This window comes from Periplaneta americana, chromosome 14, assembly GCF_040183065.1.
Source record: "Periplaneta americana isolate PAMFEO1 chromosome 14, P.americana_PAMFEO1_priV1, whole genome shotgun sequence".
NCBI classification, from domain to species: Eukaryota; Metazoa; Arthropoda; class Insecta; order Blattodea; family Blattidae; genus Periplaneta; species Periplaneta americana.
Window position 1 is genome coordinate 88665077 of NC_091130.1, and position 19240 is coordinate 88684316.

Genomic DNA, 19240 nt, shown 5'->3' on the forward strand with positions numbered 1-19240 from the left:
TAGGATATATATACTGTAAGGTTTCATGTCGATTTTTTTTTTTTTTTTTTTTTTTTTTTTTTTTTTGTTAAAAGTTGTATGAATGAAGTAATTTTAGGTGTGCTTTGAAGTGCAAACATTCGTTAACCGATTCAGGCTCGATATCAGTTGAAAAGTGTTCTTGAAGGTATTTTTTTGCCCCCTTTATGACGTCTTTTTCACATGTCACATGTAACATTGTGAGAAACCTGAATTCTTTGAGAAATTTTCACATGATACTTTCCTACGATTCATTTAAAATGAGAGAAACTTCAAAATTCGTCATAAGTATCAATTTTGAAGTTCACTGAAGGACTGTATTGGTCTTCATTTTCACTTTCTCCTGGACTGTCGTCGAAAAATCTGGTGGACTTCTTTCCCTCTTTTTCTCTTTCTGGTATACATCAACCCCATTAAGATTCTTGCCTTGGTCTTCATAGCAATCATAAAGTAACTCTAGTTCTTTGAAATATTCTTCAAGGGACCCATACAGTTCACACACAATTCCTATACCAATGTTCACACTTTGTAATTTCATTCTTGTGACATTCATTCTTGTAAGAATATCACCCCATAGACAGGTCATGATTCCAGTCTCAGTGACTGAAATTGCCATAGAATTCCACTTGCTTCGCATCGCATGATTTTCTTGTGGGTGACGTCATTTTCAATTTCAGACAAAGTGGAAATTATCTCTTTCCATCCTTTGTGAAGACTTCGATAGACATCATTACAAACTGACTAACGACTAGGCAAAGGATGTTCGATTACTTTTGCAGACATTTTCAGATTCTTTCTCAGAATACCACATTGATGTGTTGAAGATGTGAAGGAAAAAAAAAACATCAAAAAACGTGGAAGAAGACTGACTAGATTCGACAGCACAGGTACCAATTAGAGATAGAGAATGTCCTACACACGGTGTGAACCTTGCCAGGGGCTTTTTTCAGTAATTCTTGCTTGCAGTCCTGTGTACTTGCCAGACATATTACTAGCATTGTCATATGACTATCCACTGCAATTTGCTATATCAAGTTCAAGTTCGTTTAATGAAGTCAAAATCGCTTGTTGTAACTCTTCAGATTTTTGGCTACATTAGGAATGAAATGCAAGAAGCACTCCACAAGAGTTCCATTTTTTTTTCACATGTCGTACAATAAAGGATAGCTGATCAACATGACAAGTCTGACGTAGAATCAACACTTATGGAATAATACTTCGCTATTTTAAGTTCTTGCACAATAGATTTGATTATTTTCTTGTCCATTATTTTAATGAATTCCTCATACTTGGCAAAGGAAAGATAGGAAACGAAACTTTTTCCTTTATTGTCGCTTTTTGCAATGTGCTCTGCAAGAAACAGATCAAACTCACTAATTAACTCCAGAGACATCATTACATTTCCATTATGCACATAACCAAACTTGTCACCTTTTCCTTTGAGAGCAAGCCCCTCAACTGACCAGTGTTTTTACGACAGCAACTACTCATTTCAACGACGCCCTACAGTACTTAATTTCTTCTTCCATTTGCTGAGTTATTTTCAAATCATTTTTTCCCGCGAAATTTCCTCTTATTATTTTCTTGCCATTAATCAAATTCTTTTCAATGAGTTTTTTTAGAAACATATCTCACTTTGTCAGGATAAGCTCTCTCTGATTTTGAAAGATCACCTTCTAAATTATGTGAAAATCCATTAACTGCGATATATTTGCGCATTGCGTCATTTAGAATCCACTCAGCTGGGTCATTGGTCACTACCACCTGTGCTGATAAATTGTTCGGACTTGCTGTAAGCACATCATATGAAGTAGATTGAATTTCCGTCTCAATGACCTCTTGTTCTTCCAAACCAAAGTTATTATTGTTGTTGTTGTTATTAGCAGATACTGGCATAAAAAAACTGTCCAATTTTCTTGTCTTCCACACTATTTTGTAAACTTTCGCTTCCTTCTCTTTTCTTGTCTCATAATCACTGCTATAAAATCGTTTTCTATCGTCACTCATTTTTTAAGATTTAACTTAAAACATGCGTAAATTTTGGAATAATTTACACTATTTAAAAGTTTTTAGAAATCAAAAGAATAAAAGGTTATATCTCCAGCTCAATGGTAATATAACAATTATATAACGAGCACTGAAAATTACTCTAAAACAACTTTTGTGATTCGACACGTCTTAACTGTCACAAAGATATCAAGAAACTGAACTACCAATTTCTTAAGAAGGGTTCGATAATGAAACAAGAATACTGATTTGAATTTGATATTGTGAAGTACATTCTACACCAATTGTTGTCAAACGACTCATTCTGAGAAGGAAGGAAGAGAGAAAGAACAGTACCGACACAAAATTAATTAACATCATTCTCTCCCGAACTCGAAAGTGTATGTTCGTGTCATTTTACCGACAACAATAAAACTTCCGCGCAGAGATGAAGAATCTGATTACATGTCAAAATACATACTTATCATTTGAATTTACAATGATGAAATGAAATATATTTCTGTTATCACATGTGAGCGTAAACAGAATAAAGGACATCTTTTATACTATAAAAATGCCGCTCCAGGCCCGGGTCTATATGGCCTATACCTAAATACACCACTGCTGCCAATATAACAGTTGGAAAATAACTGCCAGTTGTATTTGTACCCGAAATTCGAAACAATGTTTGTAAAACAAAATTCAACCTGACAACTAGAAAATCATTGTAATCCACTAGCACATGTAGTATAATAAGAGGAACATGGTTAGGTTTCATCCTCAGGATATTAAGTAAACTGATCCGGGCTATATCAATAATAGATTAATAGAAGAAATTACAGATTGTGTTTATTTAGGAAGTCATACTTCTGTATACAATTGTCAAAAGGACCTTGAGGAAGACTTGATAAAATATAATAGATTGAATAGAATAATACGATAAAATTGTATTCATATTGAGTATCTATGGATTTTTATCCTGGAAATGATGCATTTGGAATTTAATATTTGTGACCCGTTGCGCGAAAAGGGACCTAAAGTTGTGAAAGGAATTTTACAGGAGAACAAAATGACGAATTTGCGGTGTAAAAACTGCATTTCTATGTTTTGACATCTTGTGCTACCTGTAGGCTTTTTTTACGTACTAAACTAGGACATAGTTTTACACAGTGCTTCTTAATCTAAATCTTTCTTATAGTTGCCAAGAAAACAAGTGAAAACTTTAATTGCATTTTTTCTCGAAAAGTACAATACTTAGTGGCAAAAAAACCGGACCGACCCTTGTAGCTGGTTTGAGAGCCTTGTTCACAGTGACAGCGCGATAGACTGGTAACTAAGACTTTCGAGGTTCGAATCCTGCCTGGGAAAGAAACTTTTTTTTTTTGTTCCATATTCAAATTTATTCTCAATACTTTTCGATTGCAGCGATATTTTACTACTTAATTAACTTATTATTCCCAGAACATGAATTGTACCAGCTTATTTTCTAATGGCTTTCGAAATGGCTACGTCAGCAGTCGAAACTACAACAATTTCAATAGATTACTCGCTATCTTGTGAATGCGGGCATGGCATGCACAGTGGCTCATTTCAGGGACTTTGATTATTCCGTCGGTCCGGTTTTTTTGCCACTACTGTACATAATGTAATATCAGTATCAACATTAAATAGGTAATATATTAAAAACTATAGCATCTAGTACCATGATTTTCTTTAAATGCTAAGTATTTCATCCTCTTTTTGAAACCACCAAAAAAAAGAAAAAAGAAAAAATCCGACTTCTTCCCATTTCCTGCAACTAGTCACATTTTTTATTAAGAAATTAATAGACATTTGAAATCAGAAACACATAGTGATAATTTATTTCCAATTAAATATTATATTTTCTTAGATTTTGATTTTATGTTACACAAAACAAGCTGGAAATGAAACCATATAGTTCATATAAAAATGATTTTGTAGGAGAGATTGTTGGTACTTATATTGGAAAATTATTGCGCCCAAGTTAATGCTGTTATTGGCCTTCTTGTTTTCTAACAGTAAAGGAATAATACTATATTTGGCTGTTGTTGCAAATTTTATAAGAACAGTTGTTAGCTAGTTAGCATTTATTAAAAAAAATCTATAATCCAAACCAGAGTATGTGTTTCTTTAATTTCAGAGCGTGATGAGCCCTTAGTAGAGTGGGATTATCTTCCACCTGTAGGCCCACGTCCAACAAAAGGTTTTGTTGGTCTGAAGAATGCAGGTGCCACATGTTACATGAATTCAGTCCTGCAGCAGTTGTACATGGTTGAAAGTATCCGAGTTGGCATCCTTGCCTCTGAAGGAGCTGCTACTGATCTGAACGAGGACTTCAGTGGCGAGGAGAGGATGGAAGGGGATGTAAATATAACTATCATAACTTTAAACTTGAATTAAGCTTTACACAAGTAATTACTTAAATATTATCGTCTTCAGTGTAGAAAGTATGGATCCTGTTATAAAGTTGTAATGATGGAACCTGTGAGTAATAGTGAACTATTAATAATTATTTCAAATGTGATTTTAAATTGCTTCTTTTGCTGTTAGTAATATACGAGGTACGTTTTAAAAGTTCGCAGTCTGATACATAGGTGGCATTGAAAATGTATTATGTTAGCAACCATTGTACATTAGTTCAAGCACGAAAAATCATAAGTTTCTGTTGATTACATTTTGTTTAATTTTGAAGTTAGTGCGCCGAACATACTGACAAGGATGGAAAATATCTAGCTTTGTGCTGTCTTTATATATTTTGTAAAAAAGGGATGCATCCAACAGAAATTAAAACAGACATTGATTCTACAATGGGGGAATCCGCTCCAGCATTTTTCACTGTGAGAAAATTGAGGGCACTATTTAAACATGGTTGATGACGGATGATGGAAGATGACCCCTGTAGTGGATGTCCAGTAACAGCAACAACTGAAGAAATCGTAGAAAAAATCCACGATATGGTTTTGAATGTCCGTTGACTGAAAGTACGAGAAATTAGCGAGATTATGCATCAGAAGAAACAACAGGATACAGAGAAGGTGCAAGAAGGATGAAGAAACCTTGGGTCACAGGGAAAATGTTGGAGACAATGGAAAACACATCAACATAGAAGAAGGTAGAAGAAACTACAGAAAACTAAACAACGAACTAAGAAAAGAAACAGATAAGGCAGAGGAAAATTGGGTGAAAGAGAAATGTAAAGAAGTAGAGGATTTAGAGAGAAAAGGAAGATTTGATGTAATGTATTGCAAAGTAAAATGTTTGGAGTTCATAAATAGAACAGGAAATTCATGTGGTCTATAGAAGACGAAATAGGAAATGAAATAACAAACAAGAAATACTGAACACATGGACGAAATATGTAGAATAGCTTTATGAGAGAGGGAATTGTCCAGATGAGTCGGTCATAGAAGACGAAGCAGCCTTATCTTAGTGAAATGCTTGTTTGAAGACAAGAAGGAAATTCTCTCATTATGCAACGAAATATATGAGAAAGGCGAATGGCCTGAAGATTTTACGGAGACAGTGTTGCTGCCAATACCAAAGAAAAATAATGCCAAGAAATGTAACTAGTTCAAGACTATCAGCTCGATATCGCACTCAGCAAAGTTTTTCTGCTAATACTGAATTGACATTTATATTCTAAGATGGAAGAACAGTTGGAAGAAGAGCAGTTTGGCTTCAGGAAGGGAAAATGTACGGGGGATGCAATTGGACTACTATGAACAATTGGCAAAAGATACCTAGAAAAGAATAAAGAAGTGTGTATAGTATTTGTGGACCTAGAAAATGTGTTTGCCAGAATGGATTGGAACAAACTGATGGGGATCCTGTAGAAAATAGGTGTGGATTGGAAAGAGAGGAGGCTGTTCAGTAATCTTTATATGAAAAAAACGAGTCATAGTCAAGATAGGAGAAGGAATGTCTGAAGGAAGTGAAATAGGGAGATGAGTATGATAATGATGCCCTTTATCATCTACCCTGTTGAATGTCTACTTGGAGGATTTAGTGAACTGTTTTCAGAACATGTGAGGGGTGATAGTAGGAGGAAGAAGATTAAAATACATAAGATTTGCTGATGATATGGTGTTATTAGCAGAAGAGGAGATGATACTAAGGGATATGTTGCAGGAGCTAAATGACAGCTGTGAGTAGTATGAGATGAAGATAAACACAAATAAGACGAAGAAGAAAAATAAAGAAGAGAAAAATAAGGTAGTAGAGCAAGTGGACAGCTTCAAATACTTGGATGTACCAATCATATAAGCATTAACATGAGCTGTTGCCAGGAAGTCAAAGGAGGATAGCAATGACAAAGGAAGAAATAAAATAGAAAAAGGAACATCTTCTGCGAATCTTAGATTAATTTGTATGTCAGGCTTTGAACTTGTCAAAACAACCCTCGTATTATTGTTTTTATGTTGAGAATTTAACTTAGTGATATTGCTGAAATACTGATGTGAAGTTAGATATTTTCATTTTTTAAGATTACAGTGGATTTTGCTTCATAGGACTTTTGGTCCAGTAATGCGGCTGACCCTCTTAACCGAAATTAGATACTTATATTGATGTGTACTGTATTTGTTCCTCTAAGCTTGGTCCTAATACGCAGCTTTATTGGACCAAAATGTCCACTAAAACGTAAGTTCAGTTTCACTTTAAATATATTGTAAAATGACATTTTTAAAACTTGGCCATTAGAAGGCAATTTTGCACCCACTATTTCTCTCTCATTGTGTCCTAAGAGGAACAACTAATCAGACTTTTTTGTTCCCATTTTTATTACTTTTCAACCACAATTTCCAAATCGTATCAATCTCCATCATGATCCTAGCAGTAGAACACTATAACTACGCAATACCAAATACACAATTGGCACTTGGCAGGATGAAAGAATGCCCACTCAGAGCTATTCAACATGTGCTATCTCCATCTACTCTTACTAATCTTAATACAGTTTTTCCAGTTGAGCAAACAAGAAATCTCTATCTACTATTGTTCTTAGAATCTGGATAATTGAATAGTTACCCTCCAACTACACACCCACCATAAACGAACCTAAGTCATAAATTTTGTTCTGCAATAAAACTCTCTATTTGGCAAAAGTATTTCATTGTTGATTTTCAGAAAAGGCGCACCACTATTTAACCTTTGCCGGATTGATTTCAAACTTCACACAATAAATAAATAAATTTAGCTTCCCTTATGAAAAGGTTGCCAGATTTGACAAAGCGTATTACATATAATTTGGAAACACACGTAAAAGGTAAAATGATATAAATTTGAAACGGTTAGGGAATTGAATATGCAAAATGTCAAAAAAATTTACACCTAAGTAGCGTTTGTGCTCATTTACAGTTAAGAAAGGAGGGGGGGGGAAATATCATCGGATAGGTTAGAATGATTTGAATGTGATATACGCGAAAAAAATAATAGTACAGATTGATTGGCATTGATATCTAAACCAATCAACAGCCATCGGTTAAGATAACTTGAAATTTCCATTATCACTCCCATACAAATGATTTCTCAATATCTGAACCGATCCTTTGAGGGCACTAATGGCTATTTCCTTCACAGTGCTGTGTGTTAGCACCAGGTTTTTACATTTGTTGGCAAAGAAGGAGGGTATGGCACCTCGTGCTCCCACCATCAGACCTATTACATCAATGTGGGACAGGCTATATTTATTTGTACCAAGTATAATAACTTTTAAGACTTATCCCGAAGAAAATTCGAAAGTTAAAAATTAAGGAGCACTTAGGCATTCTGAATGAATAGACCAACTAAAGGTGATTGAACGGAAAGATGAATGGCATAAGGGAACAGCTGATCAGTTCTATGTACTCAAAAAGCAATATCGAAGGAGGAGCTGCAAGATTGTTAATGTAGAAGCTGATTTAATGGACTTTCAACAGAGTCTTCCCAACCAAATATAAGCACCAGTGAAATGCATTATAAATGACAGTTAAACTTTTAATCCTTCATTATTCACATTTTCTCTTATAATAATTCGTCAATTTTCTGTTACATGTATGATGAATCTCTGGTTAAGAAAGGGTTCAGATGATGTATGCTCAATGCTGAACCACTTCATTTCTACTGTCCATACTGAAACAACAGCAGAACTGGTGATATTTTGTGACTCATGTACTGTACAGAATAAAATTATTCTGTTATCTGTTTACTCCATTTAATCACAGAACAACATCGTTTGGAGTGTGAAACTATTTTTTTCAGTACAAGGCCACTCATATCTAGAGTATGACAAGGATATGGACCTCATTAGCCAAAAAGCAAATGCAAGTTCCAGATGATTGGCGCGAGATCATCATAAGCAACTAATCAAAACCAGTATCATTCCACGTTACTGAATGTACTACAGAGTTCTTCAAAACAGGAGTGGATACTTGTAGCCAATGTGCAGTAAGCACTGAGCATGCGCAGCATGTTATAACTGGAACTTGGAAAATTCAGGTTGCCCAAATTTTGTTTCTGGATCTATACAAAGCCAAATGTCCCTTTCCCATCAGATATACAATGTGCTTAAAAATCGATGGCAGTTCTCCAAATCTCGTTTACTTTCGTGAACATTATTTTGGGGTGTTCCGTAGTAGCTACTACCATCAGAACAGAAAGAAGAAGCATTGTCAACATCATTAGATGCAATTTACACGATTTATACTGTGGACTAGTGCCAATTTTTAAAGTTAAGTGCGATGATCTGCAGCATATGAAGAAATATTTCATATACTCCCACTCGCAGAACTTTTACAGTAAAATCGTAGCTGTCAGATGTGTATGGGAGTTGTATGAAGATGACTTTTTGGATTACAGTTCACATCAAGTGGATGGAAATGGCATATAACAGTGCAAGTGTAGCCATTATTTTGCACGTTTACTTTTATGACATTACTTTTTTTAAGTATACCTTTTGTACATAATTCTGTTGTATGAATCTTTGAGATCAGATTAAGTGTATGGAAATGGCATAAAGCAATACAGGTGTTGCTATTATTTTGCACATTTTTGCATTCAAATGAGTAGGCCTACAACATGATTTTCTGTATTAAAACACATCACTTAACACAAAAATACACTAATTTTCGTTCGAATATTCACTCAGTGATCTTTGTTTTATTTGAAGCCCTTAGGCGAGATTTCTGTCATATACGGTAGTGTTGTTGTAGGAAGACATCTCCATAATAAACCAGTCTCATTGGTGTTATGTATTTGTTCTGCACTAACATTACTCTCAGACACAATTTTCTGGAACTGATTAATAAACTGATCTGCAGACACTTCGTCGACACTCCCTTGTTCACTGGACACACATAGTTTTCGAATTCCATACCTCTCCCTGAATTCCATACCTCTCTCTGAATCTGTTAAGCCACCCAACAGAAAATTCACACTCACCTTGCAGTTTCATTTTCTGGTGCATTTCCTTGGCTTTTTCTTGTAGCATCAGCCCAGAAATGCACATTGCCTCAGATATTTTAATTGTGAACCTTTCATATAGAACACGATCTAATTCTTCACAGTGGGGCTGATGTACAGTTTTCCGACAACTTTCATAGATTCGGTGTTACTTATGAATCGCTGGAGTTGACTGCCTTGTTTCTTTATATCGTATAAAGTTGAACTTCTAACTTCATATTCGTCCATTAATTTGGATCTTCTCTCCATTTTTTCGAGTAATTCAAGCTTTTGCTTCATTGTAAGGATGTTCCTCTTGCTCTTAGCGATAGTGCTTTCTATCACATGAATGAAACTTTTACTCACAGTAGGAATATAGAATTTCACACTTTTCTATTTAGACTCATCCAATACACCCTTGAAATGTGTGGTTCAAGTGATAAATTTAAAGATATTGTCTCTGTGCATTGTTTGTAAGGCCCAAGCGGCAACTTACCAATGCTACCCTATCTACTCCAGGAACATAACAAAGTTTTCTATCTATGTTTTCACATGTGAACAATGTAAAGAGTAAACGCAAGATGTGGCCCTTGTTGGCATTTGTTGAGAGCTTTCATGATGATCGAGTTGTGGAGTATCATTCAATAATGAATGGATCTATAGGCTACTAGAGATCTTTTCGTTCAGTATATTAGAAAACGTTTGTGCTAGTTTCTGAATATGTTTAATTCACACTCACCTTGCAGTTTCATTTTCTGGTGCATTTCCTTGACTTTTTCTTGTAGCATCAGCCCAGAAATGCACATTGCCTCAGATATTTTAATTGTGAACCTTTCATATAGAACACGATCTAATTCTTCACAGTGGGGCTGATGTACAGTTTTCCGACAACTTTCATAGATTCAGTGTTATTTATGAATCACCGGAGTTGACTGCCTTGTTTCTTTATATCGTATAAAGTTGAACTTCTAACTTCATATTCGTCCATTAATTTGGATCTTCTCTCCATTTTTTCGAGTAATTCAAGCTTTTGCTTCGTTGTAAGGATGTTGCTCTTGCTCTTAGCGATAGTGCTATCTATCACACGAATGAAACTTTACTCACAGTAGGAATATAGACTATTTAGACTCATCCAATACACCTTGAAATGTGTGGTTCAAGTGATAAATTTAAAGATATTGTCTCTGTGCATTGTTTGTAAGGTCCATGCTACTTCTCAAAACACTTTTCAACTTTGTAAACCTCACGAAGCCTGTCAACAGTAGGACGAATATTTCTCCGTGAAACACACTGTAACCAGTCGGATTTCTTACTTTCACAGTTCTTTTTATTTTTTTCACTATAGAAGAGTTTGTTTGCAGTATATACACACAGATATTTCTTTTTCAATCAGTGCAAAAGATAACAGGCCAACATTTCAATCAATTCACTATTTTCATAATTATTTACTTTAAGACTTCGATTTAACTGCCATTGTTAAGCTCATCAGTATGTTTTAAATCTTCTGATGTGGCTGGCATAACACTTTCTCCAGTTTCTGAAACAGGTCCAGTGTATAGTAAATGATTTCTCATTAGTTTCAGCACGTGCGATATTTCACATAAACCTCATATTCTATGCCCAGATGTCACAGCATTTGAAATGTGTCTGACTTACATTAATTCCTAAGTCTTTCCGTAGTTTCTGATTTTGAGGGCCCATGTCACTAACGAAAGCACGTACTTCAAAATCAGAGGCTTGTACAGAGATTTTCTTTTCTAATAATGAAGGCGTGATAGTGCAATCAAACATATAATTAATTGACTGCTTTCATTTCCCTGTCAAACTACGAACAAGTATGACGCTGACCATAATTTTATTGTATGGCCCATAGAAAGAGTTGCTTGTTGGGTCATAACTCATAACAAAATAATATCACTACCTATTTTCATTCTGTCATAACACAACACCATATTTTTCTCCATTTTAATTAAGCCTGGCAGATACTCAGTTGTCGAAAGACGTTTATGTAAAGTACGTACACTGGATAAGGGGTAATTTACAATATTCCTTACATATTCTGAACGTCTTTTCGAAATTGCACAAAGTGTCACAACTACTACAATATATCGTTACTGTCCCAAAATTTAACATGAGCCACGAGTTGTGATTTTATGTTGGCATTCTGAAAAGATTTGTTCATATTTAACAAGAAATTATTTAGATTTTGAAGTTATTTCTCAAGTTCTGAAATTTTTTGTTCCAATTGCAATATTTTGTCATTTGCTACTTGTAGTTCTTTTTCCAGTTCACTGCTCGAATTGTAATAACTTTTTCTTTTATCTTCTGAAAATCATCAGTAAGTGCGCTAAACACTACATACCGAACATACACGAGTATAAAGCAGTTCTGTTATATGGTAGTGAAACACTTATAACTGCTATCCCGACAAGATTGACAAAATTGAAGAGAATGCAAAATCAAACCCTGAGACTAATAACAGGAGGAGTAAGATTTATTCCTATTGCTGCAATGCAAATAGTGACAAACAGTATTCTTCTTCAAGTACAAATAAAATTGAGAAACAGTGTCTTCATGAGAAGTTATGAAGGCTCCCTAACAATGATTAGTGGAGAACTTACAGAATTAAAGAACGTAAACTTTAAATCTACTCTGGTTTCATCCAAGAAGTCAGGAATTTACAGATGAAGTACAATCTGTATATTTCAGATATAGTAGAAGAAATTCTGCATCCAACATATCCACTCTCATTATCAGAAATTAGATGTGAAGATAATCTAGTAGAGCAGAAAGCCATCAAATGCAACATTGACTCTCAAACTGAAAATGCTGTCACTCAAAATTACATTACTTGGTATCCCATTCACGAGTGACTCCATATATGGGTATAGTATATACTGGTGGTGTTGGAGCAGGAATATACAGCAGTATCTTTAGTTCTTATATTTCACTCAGTCTACTAGAGTCGACAGCAATTCGGAAGGCGGTAGTCTGCTAGCGTTTGCATCGAGAGAGACAGAGAGGGCAAGGCAGCATACAACATTGCCACATCGTACTTCACGAGCACGTGCAATACAAATAGTGCAGGAGAGAATTTAAATTATCCAAAGACAATAATGACCTTAGTCATTGATTACTGTAAGCATGACACCAAACAAACCCTCTTTCCTTCACTACCAATATTCTTTACAAGTTTCTCAGTCCCACACTACATACTTCTACAGTCGTTTCTTGCACGTTGGCAACGTTGCAGTAAGCATCAAGATGGCTGGCAGCATTCTGCTCGTCAACGTTTTTAAAATAATTATACACCTTAAACACTATTTTCCGCGCCTGCCTGTGCAATACTTGTCTTTTTACAGTCTCTTCTTCCATTTATTTATTTTACACATACACAGTAAATGTTAGTTTTACTTATTCAATGAATTGAAACACTCACACGTGAACAAACGAACTCTGGAAGTACTTGTTATAGACTGATTCTGATTGGTTCTACTGTACAAGTTTGTGACATCATATTCCAGAAATGCTACGGCACATGTAATAGCTGACTGCCTTCTGAAATGCCGTCTAGTCTAGCAACACATTATGATGGAGAACTGCAGGCAATAAACACAGTCCTTAAACAACTCATGAGTCATATTGACAAATTTGAAAAAGTAGTAATATTCTAAGACAGGACTACAAGCAATCAAATCTCCACACCTTGAAAACTATAAAAAAAAAAAAGAAGAGAGATACATACATACATACTCTAGGAAAAATACTCCAAGGTCTTTGTAAAGAAGTTGTAATCCAGTGGATACTAGCACATTGTCAGTTTGCAAGGAAAGAAAGAGCTGATTTTCTTACAAAAAAGGAATGAACATTACACATACTATCAACCATAACATGTATTTGTATAATACGAATATAGGTTTAGGCATAAACTCCAAGCTTGTAAAGTAAAGCATATTGAAGACAGCACAAACAAGTAATGGAACGTATTTTTGGAAAACAAATTTATCATTCTTGACTTGCCTAGGGGGAAATCAGTGGTACTTTTCTGCTTAACTACAGACCATGACTGTTAGCTTCACATCTACATAGAATTGATATAGATCCCTCACCGCATTGTACTCTCTGTAAGGATGCAAATAAAGAACGTCTGCTGAAATGTCCAGTGATTAAGAAGGTTAATGCTGACAGGGCCAACTTTAAATCGATTGGACCAATTTATCCCAATTGGGGCTTGCGCCTATGAGGGCCCCCACATCTAAGCACAATGATTTTTATTTTCAGGACCTGTCTATGGATATTATACGAAAATATGCAGTAGATCTGGAAGTGACAATGACAGATGTGAAGGTAGAACAAATGCAGGAATAAGTGAATACCATGAAGTTGTTAATATAAATGGCTATATGTGATGTATGGAAGCCAATTCTTCCAGCAGAGATTAAAATCCGTATGAAAGTGCTCGAATTTCTCGGTTGCAGTTATGTATACTGATACTGCATTTTCAATTTTTTTTTTCATTTGCCCTTCAGATCTTCCTGAGGGTCCAAGTGACTGTAGCATCAGAAGAAAAGTTTTTCCAAGCTTAAACCGATGAAAATTTGACATCAAAGAAAAGAACCACAATTCAACAAAAATATTTTGATATATTGTATTATTGAGCAAAATTATTGATTAAGAAAAATTGTAAACAAACAATCTTAAATAATAATAATAATAATAATAATAATAATAATTAAGTTAGTAAAAATAAATCTTGATGCGAAATTTTAAAAACTAAAACTGTGATTCCTAATCCTTCAGACTAGTAACTGGACATAAGTCTTTGGCAGCTTATCTCTTCAGAACTGGGGTTTATATAGGGTCCAGCATTTGGTTTCGACGAGTTTCAACATGCTGTTGTAAAGGGACTATAAGGTTTGAAAATGAAAAAATATTACAGTATGTAGGCCTTGCTTGAATAATACAATTTATTGAAATATCTTCATTTTTTGAAAATTACACATTTCAAGTCATCCCGTTGGTATCTTTTAACCTTACACGAAAATTGTTCATGACATTTTGCAATAAACATGGGATTTCGTTGATTTCTTGCACATCAGCCTGTATCCTATTCTTCAGATCCTGGATAGAGTGTGGTCTGGTTTGAAACACTCTTGCTTTGAGGTGTCCTCACAAAAAGAAGTCGGGAGCTGTTAGATTTGGGGATCGAGCCGGCCAATTGATATCTCCAAACCGAGAAATTATGCATCCTGGGAAGAAATTTCTCAATAATCGCAGTGTGTCTCTGGCAGTATGGACCATAGCCCCATCTTGTTGAAACCACAAGTCATCCCTGTTTAGTGCGCCTCTAAATGTCTGTAACATCTGTCGATACCATTCACCTTTCAACGTAACAGCTCTCTCATTTCCATCTTTGAAGAAATAGGGACCAAATATGACTGCAGCAGAAACAGCACACCATACAGTCACCTTTTCACAATGTAATGGCCATTCATGCAGTGCCATGTTCCTCAAAGGAATCCTACCGTGTCTCTGAACATTGAATTTGTGGTGAAATCGATGTTATGTTTGAACAATGGACTTACTTTCAATATGTGATACCACAGAAATGCGTAATTTACAAAAAAATGAAGTCATTCCAATAAATTGCATTATTCAAGCTACATACTGTGTTATTTTTTTTATTTTTTTTATTTTTAAACCGTATAGTCCCTTTACAACAGCATGTTGAAACTCATCAGATCCAAATGCCGGACTCTAAATCACCAAAATGTGTTCTCTGTAGAGAAGAAGATTCGACTATGAACTTGCAGCATGTACTAAACTACACAGTTATCAACATTTTAGATAATAAAAGTGTTAATAAAATCACAGATTTTTTTTTTTTTTTCCATATTAGAAAAGTAATGAAGAAAATCCAATGTTATGAGGATTTGATTAATTATCTGAGATCATTAATGCAGCAAGAACGTTTGAACAGTTTGGTGACTTTATTCTGTCCATTGAACATGAAAATTACCTGGAGTTTATTAAACTTAAACAAAATAATAAAAATCTTTTCAGAGAAAAAAGCGAGAAAGATAACTTCTCCAAATTGATGGAGAAGTTGAAGCTAATTGGATTCATCATTGCAAGAATATAGTCATATTCAGTGACTCTAGAGCCACAATACAATCAATAGTATCAACAAATCAACCAAAAATGAAAAAAATAAAATAAATCTACCCAATGATTAAACATATCCGAAGTTTAAATAAAATCATAGTTCTTCAGTGGATTTCCACATGTTGTGATAGAAGTGGTAATGAGTGAGCCGACATTCGAGCAAAGAATGGTACTAAAATTGAACAAAAACAAAACTATAATTTTTCATATTATTCAATAAAACAAGTTATTAAAAATACAGGGCGAGTCAAAAGTCTGGAACGATATAAATATCTTCCATATGCTTGATTTTCGATTACTATAGGTGTTACCAGTATTTGTAAGACCAAATGCTATACCAGTGAGTGACACATTCGATTTTATCCCTCAGCTATCTCAAAAGCCGCAATTTTGGATGCAACTTTGAAATTTTAAATGGAAAAGGGGTCATGTAGATACTCAAAATAATATGAAATTTTCTGGGAAAAAAAAAACATTGGTGCAATCTGTTTTGAGATATTTCTAATCGTTTTCAAGTTATTTAAAGATAACTGTCATAATGACACCAACAATAGTTAGCGCATCTACAGATATTTTGTAAAAAGGTACAGTACTAAAGAGGGTTTGGAAAAGGTATTTTCATGCATTTGATCTTATAAATACTGGTAATACCTACAGTAATCGAAAATCAAGCATATGAAAGATATTTATATGGTTTCGTACTTTTGATTCACTCTGTAAAATTAAAAATAATTATAATGTCCAAATATTAAATACTACAGAAAATTCCAATTGGAAAAAATTACTAGATAAACCTGATTTAATTCCTCACCTACCATGTGAATCTGTTGTGGCCATGTTCAGACTCTTTATAGGTCATGATTGTCTGGCTAAACATTTACATAGGATTGACATCCTAGCCACTCCAAATTGTGTATTGTGTTCTCAAGAAGAAGAAATGGATATGAATAATTTATCACACTGTGAAGCACTTAAAAAAATACAAATCTTACATCTGAATACTGGGAAGCAAGAGAGAAAATAACTCGATTGTTAAATCAAGAGCATTAGATACCTACCTGTCTACTTACCTACCTACTTTTCCATGTTAAAGGCAGTGGTTGATTTTCAGTGAATAATAGAAATATGTCCCACACTGTAGTTTCGTGGTCTAAGACATCATGCCTGGTTCGCATTACAGAATGATCACTGACTCGAGTCCCTATGAAATTTCGGCCTGTGTATGGAACCGATGCTATCCAGCAGTGTGATGGATTTGAGGAGCTACGATAGGTAGTGAGATCCAATTGGTTACAGAAACCAGCTATAACGGCTGGGGGATCATCGTGGTAACCACATGATACCTCCAACTGGCTGGATGATCATTCATCTATGCTGAGGCATGTGGACTTTTGACCAGCAGCCTGTTGGTCAGCATTGGTCCTTCATGGGCTGTCATGCCAAGGGCCCAATTCTTTAATTTTATTAGAGATATAAGTGTATAATAAACTGTATTTACCAGTATAAATTCTAGAGAACTTGTCTGTGAACATGGGGCCCCAAATAATGTTTCCAATCAGACCATGTAACTCCTAAGGCCAGCCTGGATGCTGACATATCTCATCTTACAAATTATTATTGGAACATAGGAAACATAGGAGAATGGAAGAAATTCAAGTTCCTTTAGCTTTAGCAACAACAACATTGAAATATTACAAAGAAAAAAAAGAAAGAAAGAAAGAAAGAAATAATATAACTGGATATGTTTCAAACTCCTGAATGGATTCACTTTATTTTACATCTCGTGTGACAGATATCCATTCCTGCATAGGTGTTCAGCAATAATCCACGAGCATGTTAGGCTTCCAGTCAGCAATAGCAGTGGAAACAGGACGGACACATGTAGAAGAGGTGCAGTAGTAGAGTGACACGTTTAGAGGGCAGTGACCCTACGATTAAGATATAAGTAGAACAGTGAAGTGTTGAACAGTAAAAATGGAAATAATCACTGAATTAATTAGAGAATAATGTAGCATATTAGCTCAAGAAATAAACTCCTCAAAACACAAGACACAAGTTTTAGAAATAGCAAGTTCATGATTGGTATAAAGCCATGACTAGGTATAAAATCTATACTGGTATGTCAAGGGCGGGAAGGTAGGCACAGATGTGAAGTTAGGGTAATAAGAGAGAATAAAGTAGTAGGTATGAAATTTTGGTATAATATAGCATTCTGCAAGAAAATATGTATGTAATAAATGTAAATTTAATTTTGGCACCATATGCAAAATTGTGAGGTCCACATTACACGAATGTAATTACTGACATGACATATTATACATGTCAGGTTTCCACTTCCCCTGGTAAAGTTTTTAAATTTCAATAATATCTTGATGGAAACATTCACTATGTTCGTCACTGATTGTGAATGCAAGAAATTAATGTTTAGAGACATATTGCATCCAAGCTTTCTGTGCACCTCTGTGTTTCAGTTAATTCTCTATAATTTTCTAATTTGTTATTTTGTGAAAAGTTTACACAAACATTTTGAAAGCCAGCCAAGCTTAGTGCCAATACATCCAAAGTGCTTTTACGAAGTTTTTAACGAACCCTAGCTTCAAATGAAATGGGGGAAAAATTATTTTGGAGCTTTTAACCAATAGCTTGTATATGACTCTCCCCCCCCCCCACCCCACGTACAGTTTTGACCGAACACGCCAAGCCTTACTAATGTAGTGCTTAGGTCAAGCGTGACTGTCGCATTTTTACTGGAAGCAACAGTAGTTTGTATATCATAAGACTCCCTATCACTTTGAAATCTGCACATATTTGCGACTTGTGTTCATTATAGTGTGTGCATCTTTTCTAAGAGCAACTTTATGTTTAAAGTTCTTTCTTATGCACTGCATGATCAGTTAGTATTGTCAGTTGCCTGTTTCTATTGTTGAGTAAACTTAATTTTGAAGGCACTATGAACAGCCCCCTTCTTCTGGAATGTATGTAATACCTATTGCTTTCATCAACCTAACGATGTTGTTACAATAAGAGTCGTAAAGTGTGCAAACAACTGCTGTTCTCGTGAAAGATACTCTGGTATTTAATGTCTTTCTTAACAAATTTCATTCTTTTAGCTTTGATTCTAGCAATTATCGAAATTATCCTAACAATTCTGCTTTTGAGGGCTTTAGATCATGCACTAGATAATTTAATTCTTTGTTTTATAAGATGAGGCGTAACACTTCTGACCGAAGTCTTTGAATTCAGACCCAGATCTTGAATGAAAAACTATTTCCAGCACTTCTTCTAATGTCCAAATTTGGGAGAAACCAGATTAGGTAAATCACTGCTATGTGTGACCGGTCTAATTGCTGATAGAATATTTGGGTACACATTTTCTTCTCTCTTTTTTCTTTTTCTTTTTTTTTATGCCTTTAATTTCGTTTTTATCTGTTGATTTTTTTTTCTGTTATTGGGTTATTTTATGACGCTGTATCAACATCTAGGTTATTTAGTGTCTGAATGAAATGAAGGTGATAATGCTGGTGAAATGAGTCCGGGGTCCAGCACCGAAAGTTACCCAGCATTTGCTCGTATCGGGTTGAGGGAAAACCCCGGAAAAAACCTCAACCAGGTAACTTGCCCCGACCGGGTTCGA

General features: G+C 35.0%; 1 protein-coding gene across 6 annotated transcripts in view; it reads left to right on the top strand.

The window, feature by feature from the left end:
* faf (ubiquitin carboxyl-terminal hydrolase-like faf) overlaps positions 1 to 19240 on the top strand; it is a 607647-nt gene that overhangs the window by 354849 nt on the left and 233558 nt on the right. For all 6 annotated transcript variants that reach the window (XM_069845718.1, XM_069845714.1, XM_069845717.1 and 3 more), the window contains one exon: positions 4166 to 4389. In XM_069845718.1, the coding sequence (XP_069701819.1) occupies positions 4166 to 4389 (224 nt within the window). The remainder of the gene's footprint in view (positions 1 to 4165; positions 4390 to 19240) is intronic.